Source organism: Ochotona princeps, chromosome 9 (genome assembly GCF_030435755.1).
Source record: "Ochotona princeps isolate mOchPri1 chromosome 9, mOchPri1.hap1, whole genome shotgun sequence".
Taxonomy (NCBI): Eukaryota; Metazoa; Chordata; class Mammalia; order Lagomorpha; family Ochotonidae; genus Ochotona; species Ochotona princeps.
Genome location: NC_080840.1, coordinates 29,184,220 through 29,201,081, shown reverse-complemented (window position 1 = coordinate 29,201,081; position 16,862 = coordinate 29,184,220). Strand labels below are relative to the sequence as shown.

The 16,862-nt window shown below is 39.1% G+C and overlaps 1 protein-coding gene across 1 annotated transcript in view; it reads right to left on the bottom strand.

Annotated features, from left to right (window-relative positions):
• Positions 1–1,969: 1,969 nt before the first annotated feature.
• The window catches only part of LRP12 (LDL receptor related protein 12), a 69,659-nt gene continuing 54,766 nt past the window's right edge, over positions 1,970–16,862 (bottom strand). Inside the window, exons 4-7 of the mRNA XM_004580670.3 lie at positions 11,708–11,910; positions 8,689–9,793; positions 7,087–7,219; positions 1,970–4,255 (exon numbers count right to left, since the gene is read on the bottom strand). Of these exons, the coding sequence (XP_004580727.2) occupies positions 3,386–4,255; positions 7,087–7,219; positions 8,689–9,793; positions 11,708–11,910 (2,311 nt within the window). The 3' untranslated portion in view covers positions 1,970–3,385. The remainder of the gene's footprint in view (positions 4,256–7,086; positions 7,220–8,688; positions 9,794–11,707; positions 11,911–16,862) is intronic.

Below are 16,862 nucleotides of genomic sequence, written 5' to 3'. Positions count from 1 at the left end.
TCCCTGCTTCGATTTCATGGCTAACTAATCTTCACAATGCCTTCTCATTTTCTTGGTGCACAGAATATCTTTATCTGTAAGAGAAAGGGTAGAATTTCTCAGCTCAATGGTCTTTAAAAGGTCATGAAAGGTATTACTGGGTCTCTCCGAGAGTGATAAAGATTGAAAAATTTCAGGTTGGGCGCCATTGTATGGCCTTTGGTTTATAAAATAAAGTCCTGGATTTCCTCAAATTTAAACAAACAAATGAAAAAAACGCCAAACCAAACAAGAAGTAGAGAACTGGTCCTGGTGCTATATATAGCCTAGTGGTTAAATCCTCACTTTGCATGCTCAGGATTCCATTTGGGTGCTGGTTCATGTCCCAACTGCTCTCCTTGCTATCTCCCTGCTTGTGCTCTGGGAAAGCAGTAGAGATGGCCCAAAGCTTGGGATCTTGCACCTCCATGGGAAAAAGCTCCTAGCTTTGGGGATCGGTTCAGCTCTAGCCGTTGTGGCCACTTGAGGAATGAACCAGGACATGAAAGATCTTTCTCTCTGAAATCCGTCTTTCCAATAAAAATAAATAAATCTTTGAAAAAACAAAAGGTGTAAAACAATGGGCCAGTGATATGTAGAAACTGAAGTCACCGTTAAGGAAGTGGCATGCATGTGATTGAAGTCCCAGTAGCTCCACTTCTCATCCAGCTCTCCGCTTACATACACAGGAAAGCAGTGAAGGGAGACTGAAGTGTTTATGTGGCTGCACCCATGTGGGAGACCAGAAGACCATGGTTTTGGTCTGGCTCAATGCCCTATTGCAGCCACTAGAGAATGCACCAGTGGATGATCTCACTCTCTCTCTCTCTCCCTCTCCTGTAGCTCTTTCAAGTAAATAAGTAAGTCTTTAAGAAGTATAGGACTGGAACACAAGGAGAAAGATTCACTGAAGAGAATAGAACAGTCTAGAAACACACCCAAACATTATGGATATTTATCATATGGAAACGGTTCCATGTGCAAAAGTATTATTTGATGAATAGTTTTGAGAACACTAGGTGTGACCTGGAAAAACAGTAAAGCATTATAGGGAATATTAGTCGTATTAATGTAAAATCAAATGGACATAATCAACTTTGCTTTTTAATATTCACACTGTAATGAAGTATCTTTTCCCCTGAGCAAAGGGATAGAACATGAATGCACACTATCAGCTGCTTTGCCATAGATGGCATTTTTATACATTTACACACTGGCTGATGACACTTCTGAAGATACAAGAATCTGGTACTGTATGTGACTCTTTGAAAGGGAACTCAAGAGGTGGTGGCAGGAGCAGGACAGGGACTGTTTAACAAGAATGATGGATTACATTTAAAAATAAATGATTGCAGATGCATTAAGATACACATTTTCAACCAAGACTCTGGAAAAATTTCTCCACCCTGGTGTGACAAAGCCGCCACAGCACTGTCTGGGAGTTATCAAAACCACTCAAATACAACCACCCTCAGAACAAGCTTCCTCACATCAGGACCTCCAAGATATCATCAGAGGACTAGCCCCAACACCTGGTGCTGATGCAGTTTCATAGCAAGGCGAAAGAAAAAGAAAAAACTGAAACATTTGTCCCACTAATCTTCCTCCATATCTGACTCTCTCCAATTGAGCTGAAGACCCACATGAGTATGTGAATCCCTCTCAGTTATATCGACAATGTTAAAAAGAAAATTAAAAAAAAAATCTTAAAAAACCTAAAGGCTGGTAAATGGGTATGTAAAAACATTTTTGAAAAAGTTTAATTCAAGGCCAAATGATATTTGGACTCCTAAGGAATTTTGTCCTGAAATACTGTGTACGCTAGTACTTTACAGTAGTTAAGCAGTTGAGGAAGAATCTCCTCTCACAGTTTTTTTTGGTATACATACTGAATCTGTGTATGCACCAAAGCTCAATAAAAATAAAGAACAACTTTGATTTAAAAAGTAGCTCAAGGCAATAAAAAATTATTTTAATTTTTGATACATATTAAAACATTTTAGTCAGTTCTTCCTGACAGCATAACACGACAAATACACAAGACCTCAAACATGCTTTAAAATGACATTCAGCAAAGTACTTAAAATTTAATAAATAGCAATAATCACATACAAATACACTTTTCATACTCAATTATTAAGCTACTGAAAGACAACTAAAGAATAAATAAAACAGGAAATGACAATAAAAAAATATACAGAATTCTGTAAGTTACTACTGAAAAAAAAGGGGGTGACGATCTAAACAATGTCTCCATCTGTTCTTCTTCAGCACTGTAGCTTTATTCCGCCCCCCATCAATAAAAGACACTGGAAAACAATCATTCTTACAATAATGCAGTTTTTAAATACAACAAATAAATATGAAACCAGCAAAGCAATTTCAAGTTGTAATAAAAATGCTCCCCCCCAAAGCTATGGAAATATATAGTCACTGTGGTAGCAAATAATAATATTTAAAGTAATAGTGCTTGTGCACTAAACTCATCTGAGACCTTGATATGATTTTAGTGCAAATCCCTAGGGTCCAATACAAGCATAACCCTACATTAGGGAAAGACATTGCCAGTTGGAACTTATCATGTACAATTTTTGTACATATTTTATAAAGTTCAAAATTTAATGCATAGTAGAATATCTTCATTCTCTCAATCCTGTCCTTAAATACAGATGAAAAAACGAAATGAGTTAGAATTTTACCATTTGGTTGTACCATGTTTTAGTATTAAAGTCAACATTAGAAAATCTATAAAAGAGCTTTGTTTTTGCAGTAATTTATCTAACTTTACCTAAATGTCACATCGCTGCATGTTAAACATAAGAGACAAATTTGGAGAAAGTTTTTTTTTTCCTGTTGACAAGCTCATATTATGGTGAAATCCAGTAACAGACAAATGTCTGACAAATAAAAACAAAAGTCAGTATAAGGGTTTGCTTTTTTTGCACACTAACAACCTTTACTTCTAGCATAAGTTATGTGTTGGCAAAAGCATAAAACGTTCAATTAAAAGAAGACATTATTTTGTACAAACTTTCTAACATATGACAGACAAAACAACAGTCAAATAAATGAGGTTAGCAGCCACATTTTTACAGTGAACTACAGTACCAGGATAAAAACAATGGAAAGCCACTGGAAGAATATGGAACAAAATGAATACATAATGTATTTGCAGCTGCTAAAAACAGGAAACTCTAAACTCTGAGTTATGAGTTGTTTAATTTAACCATGCAGGCTAACATATAAATAAGAAATCACCCTGCATCTTTTTTTCTTTTTAAACTAAAACTAGTACAACTGTAAAGTTACAAAATAATGAATGGATATTGCTCCAACTTGAATACAATCTCCCTTATGTGATTCGTACCTAACAAAGTAACAAAGCCTCATCATCACTCGTTTCATTTTTCAGTGTTGCTTCTAAGCAAGTGTCTGGAATCTGGGCAGTGTGGACAATTCCACAGCGCTCACAGGGGCCGTCTCGACTGCTGGGCCTCACACCACCAGGGTTTGTCGCACTGTATGGTTGTCTAAGCCCTGGTCCTTGATCTGAGGCAAGATCAAGGAGAGGTCTGGAGCAGTCATTCCCATCAATGTCTGAAGCTCCATCAGAAACGGGAATCAGCATCTCAACATCATCATCTTCTTCTCTTCCATTGATCCCATTATCAAGTTGTCTCAAAGGACTCTGGTTTTGATTAATGGAACTTGATCGTCCTAACGTAAATCGTACCCAACGCAGTCCCTGAGTCACACGGCTTAGCGCACTGCTAAGCTGGTGACGTGCTGGACTCACACTTGGTGGTTCCACACTTGCCACATCCCTTCCGTTTTCTGGATGGCCACCTCGGGCACTCTGAGCTGACGAATTTCCACATGCTCCCACTGTTGCTTCTACTGCTGTTGTGGGAGGGACTTTCTGCGGCAAAGGAGCTGCAACCCCGCCAGATGCCCCCGCCGTATCTCTCCTCTCATTCTCTGCATCGGTGTCGTCAGACTCCACAGAAAACAAACTTCTGTGCGTGTGATTTCTTTCAGTTTCTCTGCTGGTACTCTGACTAGTGACAACCTCATCTCCATCTGCTGAGACCAGAGCCAGTGACCCTGAATGACGAGATCTTGCAAAACTAAAAATCCGATTCCAAATGTTGCTGGACCTGCCTGACATAGGAAGCCTGATTGAAGTAAATCCAAGCTGAGATCGTACGGCCAGTCTCAGATTTTCCAGCACAGATGCCTACAAAAATGAGAAAAGATTGTAAGTTTTCTAACAAAATATTAAAATAAAACCACTCTTCTAATAGGAATGTGTTATCACTAAAAATCCTATTTATTTCTATTAGTGTTTATGGAGGATGAGGTAAATTCTTTTAACATAAAGATTGAAGCCATTATAGAATTTAATCTGTAACTTGAAACACTGCTTATTATGTTTAATTTCAATGCTGCATTTCATACATACCATTTAAATACACTATTTATCTTCAACTGCAAGTTACTTTATTTTAAAGCCTCATACAATAATCCAATCCAAAAGGTGCGGCAAAGCTAGGAACTCAATTATCTGATACTTTCATAACTAGGAAGGTAAAATATTCTCCATTATAATTCACTAAATGACCATATATGTGAGTAACAAATCCTATACCTGTGTTTAATTTTCAAATACAGAATAAATAGGCATGATTTAAAGGCAGAGACTTTCCAAAATATGTGAAAACTGCATTTCCCAAAACTGGCTCTCAGTGATTTTTTTTTAGTGAATGGAACCAAGGATTCAATTTTGCAGCCACAAATAAAGAAATGAATACACTTGCAATATAGCACAGAAAACAAAAAAGTAAAGCTAAAGAAACTGACTCATTTACATCAATCAAAAATGATGCACAGACATCTGGATTCCTTCTCAATCTTTAATGTTTAAGCTTTGTTTTCCATGATATTAAGCAGAAGATAAAGTCTCGTTATTGTTGGAAAACTTGTGACTTTTTAATTAGTGTCTATTTGTATGCCCAATTGAAAGAAGAAACTCTTCTTTTTTCATTTGTAGCAACCAGCCTTTAGGCTCCATCTGGTGGTTGGAAAGTGAGTATTCAAATTTGGAGCAAACATAGCCTTCAGAAACCTGGCATTTAATGCTTAAAATACATTACTTCTGGGAAGCAATGGTGAATTAACAGAACATTATTATGGTTTCCTTCTACCAAAAAAGTTTACACCTCTTGCTTTTCTTATCATAGAAAAAAGGCTAGAGGATAAGCAAGATGCTACAGTTATGTTCTTCATCTCTGTGACTGGTACTGCAGGTACTTGTGATTTCCACATAGGTCTTTGCAAACTGCCAGAAGCACAACTCATGAGAAGTAAAAAGCTACTGTCAGAGAAACATAATCTAGTAACACAGACTGTCAGTAAGAAATAGGAATATCAACACACGTTAGGACCTTAGCTATAACAAAAACACAGCAGAAACAGGTTCCCTTCATAATGACTTTCTGTAGATGTGTTCTGTCCACTCAGCCTGGAGCTGTCCAAACTGGAGTGAGCACTGTGTTACTGCGCCAGCCTTGCAGACAGCTTTTGATGCTAAGCAGCTGCCACTCCTCAAGATCAACAATACTTCCACTATAGTGTCATGCTAAGGTGAAGCTCTTCATTAAGTTTAAAGTGTTTACTTAAAAGTCTAACATTAAGTTCTCCAAGGGGAAATCTCAGCACTGTTTCAGGAGTGATTTATTTATGCTTTTTTTTTTTGTTAAGATTTACTTTTTTAAATGGGTAAGACAATTAGTGCTGTATTGTTTCCTTAATATATCTGATTAGGGGATTCTAAGGGAGAAGACCCACCCAGTCTCCCACCCGCCCCAGGTCCCTGATGTGGAGCATGCGCCGAGGGTCTTGCTCAAGTGGTTTTGATAGTGCAACAGTTACGAATCGCTGCCAATCTTGCTACTCCAAGCACGAGGTCGTTGAAGAATCCACTGACTGACATAGTCCATCACAGAGTCTCCATTTGCCCAGTTTTTCACTGCCAACATATAGCTGAGGTGGCTGATTGACTTGTTCTGTCCTCTGTCTTTTCATGGTTAGGGTTTTGAGTCTGGAAGCTCAATTGGGGGGATACCCAAAGAAACTTTATCTGTGGTATTCCCAGACCAGATTCTTGATTTATGCTTCTTTACTCATAAAGCAAAAAGCATTTCTATGTTAAATATGACAGATTACAAGATTCCTTTTCTTTCTAAGAACAGCTGTGAAATCTGATAACACATTACCTTAAATCAGTAAAATCTAGTTCACCATTCATGAATACGTTTTCTTAAAACATTGAAGCATGATTCTGTCATAAGGATAAATTTTAACCTTAAAGAGAGGGGTGAAGAGCAGAGAGATGATCTCTGTCACAGTCTTTGTCCTTGACTTCTGGGATGTGATATCTGGGCCTTGAAATATCCCCCTGACAGGAATGTGTACCTGTAGACCTTGGGCCAGCCAGCCAGCCAGTCAGCAACACTGTGAAACGGGAAAGCCTGAGAGCCACACCGATCATGTGATGTAGGGTTAGGCTCTGGGCCACATGTTTTCAGTCTCTGCAAGAGATGGAGGCCCAGAGCAGCTGCACGTGCAGTTAGTCATGCCTGTGTTGGAGCCCCCGTAAAACCAGTGGGGCCAGAGCGAGTGTCCTTACTTTGTAACATTCCCCCACATGCCCACCCATCTGTGTCAACACAGCAATGCTTCCCGACTCTTTTGGACAAGAACAACTGAGAAGTCAATGCTTAGATCCTTCCTGAACGCTGTCCTACACATCTTTTCCCCTGGCTGGTTTTACTCTTTACTATGCCCCACTAATAAACTGTAACCACGAGTGAACAACTTAAAGAGAGTTCTTTGAGCTCATTTCTTATTTGGGGAGTAACTCCCCAAATCTGAAAGTAAGGTCAAGAGTGAGGACAATTGTGGGCACTGTGCTCTCTGCAGAGTGTTTAGGCGTGAGGGCTGGTAGATGCTAGAAGATAACAGAATTAACCACATATAGGTGCACATTCCCTTTAAACTGTAATTTACCTGATTAGGTGAACAAACAGGAAAATCTTCCACTGGTGGAATTAAACCCTGAGCAATCAACTGCCCATAGGAAGGAGGAGCTTCTCTTCTCAACAATTCTGCTTCCACTCTTGACAACTGTGTTTCGAAGGATCTTTAAGAATTCACGAGAGGATAAAAAAGGGTTAAAGAAGTCAAAACTGCGATTTTCTATGATCAGTAATCACAGCAATCTAAACCTCAGCATATTTGATTACTCAACATTTACTACAAAGACCTGCTTTACCTCAATGAGAACACACAGATGCGTATGCCTGGTGGTTGGGGGAAGTTGCATGAATAGGAGTTTACATTAAAGTTTTAATGAATTGGAAATTTCTTTTAAAAAGAGAAATGAAAATATCAGATCTTTAAACTCAAAATAAAAAGGGCAGCAGTGCCTCAGATACAGCATGGCAGCATTCGAATGCTCACAGAAGACACTGTCCATCAAGCCCAAGGCTTTTTGTCCATTAACAGTGAAATGAGTCACTAATGCACTTTCTGGAACAGCCGGTTTCTGAACTGAAGCCCTCTGACTCCGTATTGTGCTCCTTTGTTGCAGTGTGTGGTGCAAAGTTCTCTGGCCCGTAATACTTGGCAGAGAAAGGACAGTAATGGGCTGTGGCGATGCTGGGTGTCTGTGTGCCATCTAGGATCTCAACTGCCTGGTATGTAAAGGTTTTGAACAATCATTTCTGACTCTTGAAGACTGAAGGTAACTTCTACAGCAGCCTCCCAGGGAACCGCCCTGCCCTTATCTTCTCCCAGGTTCACTTTACATATCACAAAGGATGCTTTAAGGATGTTTCTTACAGAATGGAGACTTCAGGAACTTGGATCACACTGAAGTCTGCAATCCAATCAAGAGGACACAGCCTCATGTTCCAGATCGCCTACTGATTCTTCACAGGGATCCTGGCCTCCAGACCAAGAGCACCACGTGCAGTCCTCAGCGTTCCCTCTTCTGTATAGTTCTCCAGGCTATTTTTCCTGTTTTGAAACTTCAGTACTTTTCTCTACCTACATTCCACTGACACATCTCAAGCGCACTTTTCCAATTAAGTTCTGTGCAAAGCTGCCTTTCAGATTCTAATTTTCATGACACTTTGTTTACAGCCTGTACAGCTGCTACACTTCTGCTACCCTATGTCATTTCAGATCCTTCCTATCTGTAAACTGCTTGTCAGTTACGCTTTATTCATTCTTCTATTAACCTATATAGTGTTTTGAACATAGTAGGTCCTCAAGTATCTGGGAGTAAATTGATATTTATAAAGACAAGTTAAAATTACAACTGAGAATTCCAGCTTGCTCAATTTCTATAAAATAGTCTCCTACCCCCACCCCCCAAAAAACATACTGGCCAATACAGATTGGTTTTACTTACAACTCACTGAGATAATATTTTACTTCATTACCTCTTATCCTTTTCAAACTAATCTTATGAAGTGTAAGTAATATTTAACTTTCTAAACTAGTATAAAGCAGAACATATTACTAATCAAAGTACTTGCTGTAAATGTTTGGGGCATGCTTGTATTGCTAACCACATAATCACTACAGTTGTGCCTTGATACTGACCTTCGTTCAAACATTCTCAGAGAATACAGCTTACAAGTACATCCCAAAGCAATGACGAGCAACAGGCCACAGATAAGGCTGCCTATGACGGCTGCGGTTATGACCCTGGTTGGCACAATTACCGGGCAGTTTTCCTCATCACTGCCATCCCCACAGTCATCCTGAGAATCACACACCCAGCTCTCAAATACACAGCGATTGTTTTTACAATGAAAATTTCCTGGCTGGCAAAAAAAGCAGTTTTTTTCATCTGAGCCATTTGGGCAATGGTTTTGGTAGTTGCAGCGATCAGAACGGGGATAACAGACTCCATTTCGAGAACATGGAAATTCTTCTTTCTGACACATGGTACAGTTGATCTCATCTCTTCCATTTGGGCAATGCCAATAGCCATCGCATCGTTGCTGCTCAGTGTAACACCCCCAGTTACCTCCGCAGGGTATCTCCCATGGCAAACAAAAGCCATCTACTTGGTAGGTAGCATTAAATCCTCTTGCAGCATTCACTTTATCAGCACAAAAATGTACCCTTATCTGTCCAGAAGAAGAAACAACTGTAAGAGGTGCATGAGAATCAAAGGCAGTTAATACACGCAAAAGCTTGTGTGGATTCTCCTCTAAACCATCATAAATCTTGACGTAATCACCATAACCAGTGCCATCCAGTTTAAAGTCAGTGAAGCGTAAAATGACTTTGCGATGATCACCAGTATCTATTAACCAAGTGCAATTGCTTCCAGGAGGATAAAAGTCTGGATAATTAGGAGAATTAAAAGTTCCATAAAAATACTTTAACCACTGTCCGCAAGTTGGCACATCACAGTCTATCTCGTCTCCTAGGTCAAGGCAGTCAATGTTCCCATCACATTTTAGAGACTCGGGGAGGCAGGTGTAAACTTTGGTAAAGCGGGACAGACACTGGAATTGATTGTAAGCACAGGGTTGAAAAGCAGCAGCTGTTGGAGGATTCGCCTCTTTGGCACAGATCTCTTCATCAGAGCTGTCCCCACATTCGTCCATGTTATTACATTTCCAAGCTTCAGGAATACACTTTCCATTACCACAATGAAACTGATCACAAGCACAGTTTGGTTCCTCAGACTTCCCTGGGAGGATGTGGACAGAAGGAAGAAGGACAGAGAAAGAGGATAAAACCACACTTTTCAAAAGCTATATCACAGCAACTGGAATTTTTATGACAATGTTAATTAAGCCCAAGTGACAGAGGTTTAAAAAAAATGTTGTAAAAGATCAAATTCTAGTAACAAATTAGAACTGGTAATGCTAATTACCCAAAAATTCAATTGATTAAGTAATGTCTACCATTTTTTTTCCATGAGGATCTCCGAAGAGAGAAGGGACCAATTGTACTTTTTTACAGAGAACTGTTTTGTTTCAGGAGATAAGGAAAAATTATGTAAGACACAAAAGCTAACGGGATATAAAGACTTGTTAAAAAACTTAATAAACCTCATCAAAACAATGGGCATTCTAAAATTAAGAACAGCTCATCGGGCCTGGCGGCGTGGCCTAGCGGCTAAAGTCCTCGCCTTGAACGCCCCGCGATCCCATATGGGCACCGGTTCTAATCCCGGCAGCTCCACTTCCCATCCAGCTCCCTGCTTGTGGCCTGGGAAAGCAGTCGAGGACGGCCCAATGCATTGGGACCCTGCAACCGCGTGGGAGACCCGGAAGAGGTTCCTGGTTCCCGGCATTGGATCAGCGCGCACCGGCCTGTTGCGGCTCACTTCTCACTTGGGGAGTGAAACATTGGATGGAAGATCTTCCTCTCTGTCTCTCCTCCTCTCTGTATATCCGGCTTTCCAATAATAATAAAATCTTTAAAAAAAAGAAAGAACAGCTCATCATCACAATTGTTGTTTCGAACTATTTCTCTCGTATTCATTCACTCTTGTCTATATTCATTAATATGAGGGTACTTCAAAAAGTGGAAATGGACCAGAAGATAGTTTTTAGTTTGTTCTTCAGAAAATTCACAGAATAAGCATATTATGAAAAAATTATGCATGGATTTCGATTTTTTTTGGTACCAAAACAAACTCACTTTTCAATTCCATTTCTCCACACACCTTCTGAATCACCCACACATGACACAATATTTTCCTACATATACCACAGTATACTTCACAAAACCATTTATGCAAACTTTTTCTAAGATTAACAATGTAAGTTCACATTTTGTATAATTTCATGTAATAAAATACTTCTACTTTATAACTGCTATGCTTTTAATACAACTGTAATTCACTGTATGAATCTGAGTTAAAGGTACATGTTTGCTCACCAATACAACAGGAGATGGGGAGAAACAAGTTTCAGTTTCCTATAGGAGTCTGGTTATTTTAGTGTACCACTATAAATTTGTAACAATGACACAACCACAGCACATTAGATTCTTACTGTCCTCAAATGCACAATTTTGGGCCAATACTAAACTTTTCAACTAAGAACTTATTTATTGGCAATCATGTGGTTAATCATAGATTAAAAAGCAACACATGTTTGCTAATAGAGGTCATGTCATTTCAGAAGCTAAAAAGTAATTTTCAACGAAGAAGACACATAGCTCCAATGCAACACACAATTCATGCTTGTACGATCTGGTCACTCTTTGTGGACATAGTTTAAGAAAAAATTCTGAGACTACAGACTATAAAGCTGAAATGTTTTACGGTTTTTCACTGAAAGTAGAACAACCACACAAACATTCTGAAGTAGCTTTCAGTTCACAGAGAAGTACTGGAATTATTTTTTAAATAAATGTATTCTACATGCTTAAAAAGAAAACTGACTTTAGTTAATAACATTAGTCATTTTATTAGGATTATGCAAAGCATCTTTTTTTGAAGATACAGCTCTAATCACTAGATGTCCTCAGTCTCAGCTACCTGGAGGTCCAGTCATAACTAAGTACTTGTTGTTTAGATTAGCCTTGACGTAACTGAACAGTTAATAGCATGGAATTCAGTTCAGTATCTTTCATCTTTTTAAAAACTTACCTGAAAAATATGCCAGTCTGAAACCTTTTCTGGAAATGCTGTCATCCGAATGGAACCTGATCCAGACGTGGTCTTGGGAAGAGATATACGGAGGTGGAATTGTAGAACCACAAGCTCGGTAACTTTCCGTATTCTTGTACGTTTCTATTGTCAACCAATCCAAACTGCATCTTCTAGAACCTTGAATATCAAAATCCTGAAAACTACACACACAAAGTTAGAAAAGGTTATTTTATTTTACTTTATTTTATTTTAAAGATTTATTTATTTTCATTGGAAAGGCAGATGTACAGAGAGGAGAGACACAAAGGAAGATCCTCCTTCTGATGATTCATTCCCCAAGTGACCAAAATGGCTGGAGTCAAGCCTATCCGAAGCTAGGAGCCCAGAGCCTCTTCCAGGTCTCCTACACAGGTGCAGGGTCTTAAGGCTTTGGGCCATCCTCCACTGCCTTGCCAGGTCACAAGCAGGGAGCTGGATGGGAAGCGGGGCTGCCAGGATTAGAACCGGCACCCACATGGGATCTGGTTGCGTTCAAGGCGAGAACTTTAGCTGCTAGGGTAATGTAAGGGCCCTAGAAAAGGTTATTTTAAAAAGTAATTTTGGAAAGACAGTTCTTGACAGACCAATGGAACTGAGGACAGCAAATTCCCACACACCCACTGACTTTCCTAGGTTTTCCACGCATTTGACTATATCATCAGCAAACAATGTGGCTTCCACGTTCCCTAGTATTTCTACTTTTTTTGTAAGATTCTCGAACAAGTTTTTTTAATAAATAATGAAAATTCCAAATAATGCTAAAAAAATAGATGATGGCTGGCCCCTTTTTCTTTTTTTCTTCTGTGTGCATGTGTGTTAGGAAAACCCACTTTATTTCAGACCAAAATAAACTGCTCTGTTTGACCAAAAACACCATTCTACAACCTAATGAACAGAAATATAAAGACGTCTCTTACTAGTTAATTAACTTGGTTACTGAAAAGTTTATCACTGACATTTTCTGCAGAGCAAATAGCACAATCTGAGCAAGGTGACAAAATTAAAAGTTAATAAACGAACATATGAATTTCAATTCATTCAATGAACATCTCACTGAGTTGGGAACATCTTTTTAAATAAAATATTTATTGTTAAACATTGTATAGTTCATAAAATAAGAGAATGAGTGAAAGACAAAAAAGAGCACATATCAAAGTCGTTACTGATAATGAAGAGAAACCAAAATATCATTTTCTAATGTCTGAAAATGAATCATCACGAAGGTGAAAATGATTTTAGCTTCTTCCCTCTGCCTTAAGCTAAATGAGGTTAATTCTCTAGGAATGATTCTATCAGGTATTTCCTCTTTAAACATACTGAAGAACCGTAACAAAGACGTGCAGAGTACCCTCACTTTTATTATAAACAGGGCTTGAAAGAATGCACAAGCATGTATCTCTAACAACATAAGCCAGTACTACTTTGGGACAAACTTTCCTACAAAGAATATTACAGGGCTAAAGATACATAACTTTCTTAAATCAGCTAGACACTGACAAACAAGTGTTTATACTAATTCATAATTCCCCTACATAATGTGTCGTTGAAACATGAAAAAGAAAATCAAGAACCTTCTTGACGCTTTCCCCATTTGTCTTTGGTTTTGGTAGGCACTATTCCTTTTCTCTGTCAAGAGAACATCTTTAAGTATCATTTGTAGGGCAGGTTTGGAAGAGGCTTATTCTTTTAACTTTACCGTGGAGGAATTTTATTTCATTTTCAAAGACAAAGGAAAAGTTTTGCTGGGTACACTATCCTGGGCTGACAATTTTTTTTCTTTTAGCATCTGGATTATGTCACTCCATTCTCTTCTAACCTGTAGTTTCCTTTGAGAGATCAGCTGTGAATTTAATTGACATTCCTCTATTTATCAAATTTTTAAGCTGAGCTCCAATGAAATTTATTATTTTTCTGTTTTAATCTTAGTGTTTTTAGTGTCCTCCTTAAAATATCTTTGCCCTCTCCAAGATCCTAAACATATGTGTCCACTTTTTCCTTACATTTCAGCTTCAGCTTTCAGGTTTATATCCAGGCTTTATCTTGAATTGAATGTAACAAATACTCTAATAAATTTTATTCTATCACAGAATTAAATTATTATCTGATCATCCTAAATTTGAAGAGATGTTGTGTAAATTTGTAGAGATTTGTACAGTAGGTCCGTTCCGGTGTTGTCTTTGACCTTAGGGTAAATCTCTGGGACCTTATCTCTACTCAGTAGCCATGACACCTGGAGTATTATGACGAATCCCAAGGTGTTTATGAAGTTCCTCTTCTAAGTCAGCATGTTCCAACTCTAAACTATCTCCCCTAAGGAAAAGATTTAAAACAGCCTCAGCCGTGTTCACAGCAGCTGCTGTCCATGCATCACAGGCTCTTCACTGGGTTTCTTGGAGTTACCTTTAAGCATGTAAAGTTCACAGGGCAGCAAAAAACTTCAAAAGGATTTTATTCACATATAAGGGCTTCAGCTTTTGCTTGTCTCTATTCCAGAACTTGTCTTTTTGATTTCCAGCCACCTGAGAGTCACTAATCCACTATTTGGTAGCTCTAGCCAGCAACACAAGGTGGCAGTTTTCTTAGGTTCTGGTCACTCCATACTGCACAGACTCATGGAATCATCAGGGAGCTGGTAAAAGAGTTTACTTCACAGTGTGGTTCTTTCTTTCACATGGTATCTTATTCATCACCTCCTACTCTCAGTTACTTTCCAGTGCCTTCCAAACAGCTGATTTTGTGTATTTCATGTAGAACTGGTTAACTGCTGATGGGAAGGTTAGTCTGAATGATGCTAGGGTATTCCTTACAACACTTTTTAAAAAGGTTTACAACTCATGAAGGCAGGGTCTCCTTACAGAAAAGTAAAATCATTAACCATCTGTTCATATATACCTTAATAGATTGGGTTTGCTAATATTTCATCTAGGATTTGCACTAAAATGGACTGATCTGCAGGTGGTTTTTTTAATAGCTTATATAATAGCTTATATAACATAATAGCTTATATAACAAAAGCATGACTGATATGCCTGTGCCTCCTGCTTGCATAGATTTTCAGATTCAGGACACAGACTGCCAATGTCTTCATGTTTCTAGGTTTAGTCAGCTTTCCCAAAAATTTTGAGTCAATGTTTGATAAATAGGTTCCTTAGAAATTACTCATTTTAACATAACACAATTCATTATAGTAACGTGACAGATTTTTCAGGTTTGCACTCTTCAAATCAGTCTGAGTTTTCTATGTAAACTCAGCTTTCTATGTACATTACTGGAAGATTAGAAAAGTCCTGGGCCCAGCGGTGTGGTCTAGTGGCCAAAGTCCTCACCTTGAACGCCCCGGGATCCCATATGGGCGCCAGTTCTAATCCTGGCTGCTACACTTCCCATCCAGCTCCCTGCTGGTGGCCTGGGAAAGCAGTTGAGGACGGCCCAAAGCTTTGGGACTCTGCACCCGCATGGCAGACCTGGAGGAGGTTCCTGGCTCCAGACTGGCACAGCACCGGCCGTTGCACTCACTTGGGGAGTGAAACATCAGACGGAAGATCTTCCTCTCTGTCTCTCCTCCTTCTCTGTATATCTGACTTTGTAATAAAAATAAATAAATCTTTAAAAAAAAAAAAGTCCTGTCCCTTCTTAGTTTTTAATACCACTAATTTTATTTACTTCTATATTTATATTTGAAAGGGAGAAAAAGAAATAAGAAAATTTTTCCTTTCCATTTTCTTAAAACATTTATTTTATTTTCATTGGAAAGTCAGATATACAGAGAGGAGGAGAGACAGAGGAAGATCTTCCATCCGATGATTCACTCCCCAAGTGGCCATAACGGTGGGAGCTGCGCCAATTCAAAGCCAGGAGCCTAGAGTGGTGCAGGGTCCCAAGGCTCTGGGCCGTCCTCCACTGCTTTCCCAGGCCACAAGCAGGGAGCTGGGTGGGAAGTGGGCTACCAGGATTAGAACCAGTGCCCATATAGCATCCTGGCATGTGCAAAGTGAGGACTTTAGCTACTAGGCTACCATGCTGGGCCCTTCCTACCCATTTTTTTTATATCATTAATTTAATTTATTTATATCTGACAGACAGACCGAATGATTTTCCATCTGTTGCTTCACTATTCACATACCCACACAAGTACAGGCCAGGCTAGAGTAAAGCTAGAGCCTGGTACTTAAGCTGTGTCACTCATGCAGGTGGCAGAATTTAAGTACTTGAGCCTACACCTGCTGTCTCCCAGGGACATATCATCAGAAAAGCTGGAATGAGAAGTGAAGCCAGGGCTAAACGTAGGCGCTCTGCTGTGGATGACAAGCATCCTAAGCTAAGTCTTAATGGCTGTGTCACACATCCTTCCCTATGATCTTTTTTTTTTTAAAGATTTATTATTATTGGAAAGCCGGATACACAGAGAGGAGGACAGACAGAGAGGAAGATCTTCCATCCAATGTTTCATTCCCCAAGTGAGCCGCAATGGGCCGGTGCTATGCCAATCCGATGCCGGGAACCAGGAACCTCTTCCGGGTCTCCCACGCGGTTGCAGGGTCCCAATGCATTGGGCCGTCCTCCACTGCTTTCCCAGGCCACAAGCAGGGAGCTGGATGGGAAGTGGAGCTGCTGAGATTAGAACCGGCGCCCATATGGGATCGCGGGGCTTTCAAGGCGAGGACTTTAGCCGCTAGGCCACGCCGCCGGGCCCCCCTATGATCTTTATTATATTTATAATTATAAACACTTTTGCCTGTCTTTATATCTTCTTCAGTCTTGCCTTGAGGTTTTGTCTATTCTCTTGTTTTTCAAAAAGCCAGTTTTGTTTTGTTTCTAAATCAATAAGGCAAATGCTAGCCTTATTTCATATATTGCTGATTTTTTTTACCAATGCATCAAAGTTTTAAGTTTGATGTGTCCCAATAGTTTAATATATAATACTTTCATTATGGTTATTGAAAAAATATTGTTTATACTGGTTCTTTAATATAGGAGATACTTCAAAATGTTTCCAAACACAGTGGTTTTGTTACTTTTTTTCCTTTAATTGCATAATGGTAAGAAAATACAATCTGCATGACATAGGGTCTTGGATGTGGTTTAAGAATTTGTTGAGTATTCAATATTTGAT